General features: G+C 37.5%; 1 protein-coding gene across 1 annotated transcript; it reads left to right on the top strand.

Annotated features, from left to right (window-relative positions):
* Window positions 1-4,222: 4,222 nt before the first annotated feature.
* Window positions 4,223-5,185, top strand: LOC122995802 (olfactory receptor 1M1-like). The gene has a single exon (XM_044371168.1). It carries the CDS (start codon window positions 4,223-4,225, stop codon window positions 5,183-5,185), a length of 963 nt encoding a protein of 320 aa, XP_044227103.1.

Raw genomic sequence — 5,185 nt, 5'->3', positions numbered from 1 at the left:
AATAATGTGGCCTTCATCAGAGAACACTTAAATAAGATGGGTGTGAAACAAAAAATCATCATAGAGGTTAAAAATATATAGAAGACTTTTCTTATTTAAATGGTCTTTGTAGTGTGTTGTATGCTGACCCCGATGAAGCGAGCTGAAATGTGTTAGTCTCATAATAAAGTTGCTCTTTATACTACAGGGCACAGATGGATAAAACTGTGTGGATTCAAGACTAAAACTGTGTGTACGCACAAATGATGATGAATGTAATCAATGATTAGTTTGTAGCGCTCATATCTAAACTGACTTTAAAAGCTATGTCACAATTAAGGATAAAACAAAAAGAATATAAACAGCAAAACAAAATATTGACTTCTGTAAAATAAATGAAAAGAATGATAAAATTAATCACACAAAAATTATTAATATTACGTTTGCACCTTTGTGCATTTCACAAATCTGTGTGAAAGCAAAATAAATCACACAATCAGTGCAGGTGATTGTCAACCTAAACAATGTTTTACTAAAAGGTTCCTCTCTCACCTCATATTTCATCTCCACCTCATCACATCACCCTTAGATTACTTTGGAAAAATGTGTACGCCTTGTCTAAAGTATGAGTGAAGTGTGCACATTCTCACTGCATAGACTGCATTTATAAATACCAGTTTATGTGCGGGAAATGGTGTATACATGGTTTTTGTGTGGACACACTAGGTGTTGCTGGAGTTTTGACCCCTTCGGACTTCTTTGTTTCTTTGCTGAAGTTGTGCCAGAAACTCTGCATGAGTTGGGTCCTGAAAGACACATTTAATAGTTGGTGTTACAGCAGTGCTTGTGCCTCCTTTTTTGCCATTTTTATACCATATAGCTGATTTATAGGAACATTTCTGAAAGTAAAGACTAAAAGCCTCACGTACACCTCACTTAAATATCCTAGATAAGCATCATTACCGGCATAAGTCTTCTTTTGTGTGAGGTAATTTAGTAAGTTTTAATTTTCTGCTGCTGCACAGAAGCAATGTCTAGATGTCTTGTGAACTGTTCTTTTCAATGAGTCATAGTTTGTGTCCAATGCCAACTCAGCAAATGACAGTGAACACAATCTAAAGTTTAATGTCACCTATTATTTGTCACACTTAGCCTACTGGTTATAGGAAGGTGATGTCAGAGAGGGAGTAAGTGGTGTGTAGGGCCTGAGACTACAGGTCTATCTCAGAGAAGGAGTGACTCTTGGACAATTAGGAAGTTTACTTGGAGTTAAATGGCAGCCTTTCATGAACACTAATGACTCATTAATATCAGTGTACACCCCTTCCCATTACCCTACAGTTTTAATTGCGACGGTGCAAAACCTCCTAATGGATGCAGACGAGATTAATTAGGCTTAAGTCTAAACAGTAAAAGGTTTGTTTGTTACAGGCAAGGTCATTAACCAGCATCCTTTGGTAATGACATCACAAATAGGGCTCATTAGCAGGGTTCCCGGGAGTCAAAGAGGCAGGAGGGAATCCTTTTGTCTGGGGTCGCTGTGTCCTGTTTGGTGATAAAAGCCCCCTCTGGGAATACTATTCATTGTTAATGTCATCATATTTTGTTGTTTATTTGCTTCAAGTTTATCAGAAGTTTATCTAAAGTATGAAAGTTTTCTGAAGAGACCCATTAAATTGTGATTTTTTGGTGTGTGATTATAGCATTGGGTAACTGTAAAATAGTAATAGTGTACCAATTATTGACCCATCTATGTTCCAAGTTTATATTAAAAAGTCAAGGTGTATTAGCATGTGAGCCTACATGTTACACAAATACACTCTAAATACCTAAAATCTGACTATAAAATTGCAGCTTAAATCATTTAAAACTATGATTTGAATTATTTAAGCACAAGCTATTATGTTTCGAGATGTAATTAAGCCTCTACAATATCAAATTAAGTGTTACTGTATAGTCTGAAGAAACATAACTTGTTATATCAGAAGAGGTACTCTTGGGGGAAAAGCTAGCAGTGCCCAGCAGCCCAATCCATTTCTCTCCAATTGTGCAAGATTGCAAGACCCACTAATAGATGCAGGTGAGATTAATTAGGCAAAGGTTTAAACAGTAAAAGGTTTGTTTGTTACCGGCAAGGTCATTAACCAGCATTCTTGCATGATGAAATCTTTTAGTCTGGGGTCATTATGTCCTGTTTGGTGACAAATACACCTCCGGAGGGGATGATGTATTAGGCATGTCACTATATTTGATGTATTAGATATTTCACTATATTTTGTTTTAAATAAAGTCTAGACCAGAACCACCTCTGGTCTCCATGGGACAATTATGTGACCTGACTAGTCAAGAGGCTTCTGACCTCAGGTGACTCAGGTGGACATTAAAGGGAAGGTTCACAATTTTTGAAGTCTTTCTTAAAACAACAATCAGGTGCCCAAAAGAACAGTGAAACAGGTTTCTCTTGCTGTAATCATTCCTCCTGTTCATACTGGCCATTGGAAGATCATTCATAATGCATTTACAATGAAAGTGATGGGGGACAAAATCCACAGTCCAAGCTTTGAGCAAAAATGTATTTAAAAGTTCATGTGAAGATAATATGAGGCTTCAGCCATCTGACTTAGTCAAATAAAATGCATATCTTCCACAGTTTTTTAGTAAAGAATTCCCTCTATGTGCCTTGATGGACGGTGTTTTCCTGTTAAGCTGTAGTGGAAGGATTGTAAAAAAAAAAAAGTATTTGACACTAAAAAGACTGTAACTTCGAAAGATATTGACTTGATTTAACTAATTTGGACAGCTACAGCTACATGTTAGCTTCAAATAAAGTTTGAAATACATTTTTTCACAGAAGGACGCTTTTGGATTTCATCCCCCATCACTTACATTGTAAGTGCATCATGAAGGGATCAGGACAGGAGGAACAGGAGGAATGATGATGGCAAGTAAAACATGCCAATGTACATTTGGGCACCTTACTATTGTTTTAAGACAGACTTGGAAAATTGTGAACCCATCCTTTAACAGTCAAGCTGTTTCATTTATCAATCCGTTTCTAAACTGGAGTGCACAGACTTACATAAAAAGAGGTCATACAGAGCAGAGCAGTCTGTGTGTATACATCTACTTTTCTGAACCTGATCAGTTACTTCAGAAGTTTTCTGGCTCTTTTGGAGTCACTGTCTACTAATGCTCGATTGCCTAGCCTAGCTTATAAGTCACTTTGGATAAAAGCATCTGCCAAATGACAAATTGTAAATGTAAAATATACTTTTCACTCTGTTTCACTGCCACTGACAGTAAAGTCAAGTCTCTGTCCGTGGTCCTGAAAGCATGTCAGCAACCAGCCAACAACTATATAAAATTCTATTTCTATTTGCTTATTAAATTCTTAGTGAAAGGCACTGCCCCTCTCTCAAAAATACAAAACACTAGATGGGAACCTGTCATCACTCCCAAATGAATTCATAGGTCTTTTCAGTAATTAGTGTTTTCTGATGCTATTGAAGGTTTGTTTAAATCACTAATATTTGTACAGACAAGAATAAAACTGGTCTTTATTTTGAGGAAACTTTATGTGAAACACTTTGATTATATATGTGAATGTAGTTTTAATTTCTATTCCAAACATTACTGATTGAGTGTGAACATTTGTTTTTTTTCTTTGCATGTTTTCCTGCTCTGGAGATGAGGAGTGATGAAGTGCTTAGAAACACAAAAACAATGACTGAATGTTCCTTTTGTCTGCAAGATGCACAATACACAACTCTCACTGCATGATACCTTCATTTCAGTAATAGGCTACTTCTCATTACTGTATTGTTTATATTATTCTTAATTAGAAGTCTGGATGTTATCTCTGGAGATCAATGAGGAGGGTTTATTTTCTACATAGGCCAGTCATGCAGACATTCAATGGCTGCAGTTGAGGTCAGCATTGTATGGAGTCACTTAAGAGTGAAAGACGATCATCAAAAGAACAGGGGAGCTAAAAGTACACTGTATTTTGGCACAGTGGTGTTTGTGACTAATGATAATAACACATTGTATTCACACAAAAATGGTTTCCATAACTTAATTGCCGAATGAGTATACATGTGTGTGTTGTCATGTCAATTTCTTTGGAAAGCTTAATTGTGATAAGTAATAGGATGTACTGTTTTCCTCTGTTTTCAGACTTGAGAGATTTCAAACACCGTGGACCAGAGGCCGTGCTCCAACACGCAGCCTGTGGAGTTCAACTATGTCTTTTCTCAGGACTGTTTTAAACAACTCTGTCATCATTCATCCTCCAGGCTTCTATATCATTGGATTTCAGTCATTTCCCTACATTAGTGTCTACATCATCTTTCTTGCATTTGTCTATGTGGTTACACTAGTGTTCAATAGTTTGTTGATCTACATAATTGCCTGCGACCGCTGCTTACACACTCCAAAATGTCTGGCTGTTGTCAACCTCGCAGTGACTGACATATTCTTAAATACAAGCACTATTCCCAGCATGATAAAGACATTTCTCTTTAAGGACAACTTCATCCCGTTCAACCTATGTTTGTTACAAATGTATGTCTACTATGCTTTTGCATCACTGGAGTCGTATGCGCTTGCTGTACTTGCCTACGACAGGTTAATCGCAATATGTCTCCCAATGCATCAGAACTTATTCAACACACTAAGGATCATGTCTTGCATTATTGGCCTGACTTGGGTTTATAATCTGGTGAGAGTCGCATATAGCACAGCCATCATGACTCGACTGTCTTTTTGTAACTCTGTCAGAGTGTTCAGCTATTTCTGTGACTATGCACCTGTGTTTAGACTGGCCTGTAATGATTACACAATGCAGTGGTCCATGGCCTCCACATCTAGTATGATAAACCTAATGGGGCCCTTTACTTTTATTCTTCTGTCATATGCCAGCATCCTGGTGACTGTGTTCAGGATGAAATCAGTAAGCAGTAGGATGAAAGCTCTGGCCACTTGTATTGAGCATATCATCCTTGTCGCTGTATTTTTCATTCCAATATTCAGCATTTTCTTGATGGGACTTTATGTGCGATCCATTGACCCGGACCAGCGTGTGCTGAGCTTGTCGCTGGCCTCTTGCATCCCACCCTGCATCAATCCTATTGTATATTCTTTGAAAACTAAAGAGATCAAAATCAGAGCCCTTGCACTTGTCCACAGAATGAAAACAAGCCCATGA

Source organism: Thunnus albacares, chromosome 13 (assembly GCF_914725855.1).
Source record: "Thunnus albacares chromosome 13, fThuAlb1.1, whole genome shotgun sequence".
Taxonomy (NCBI): Eukaryota; Metazoa; Chordata; class Actinopteri; order Scombriformes; family Scombridae; genus Thunnus; species Thunnus albacares.
The sequence above is the reverse complement of the archived record's forward strand: the minus strand, read 5'-3'. Positions and strand labels throughout refer to the sequence as shown.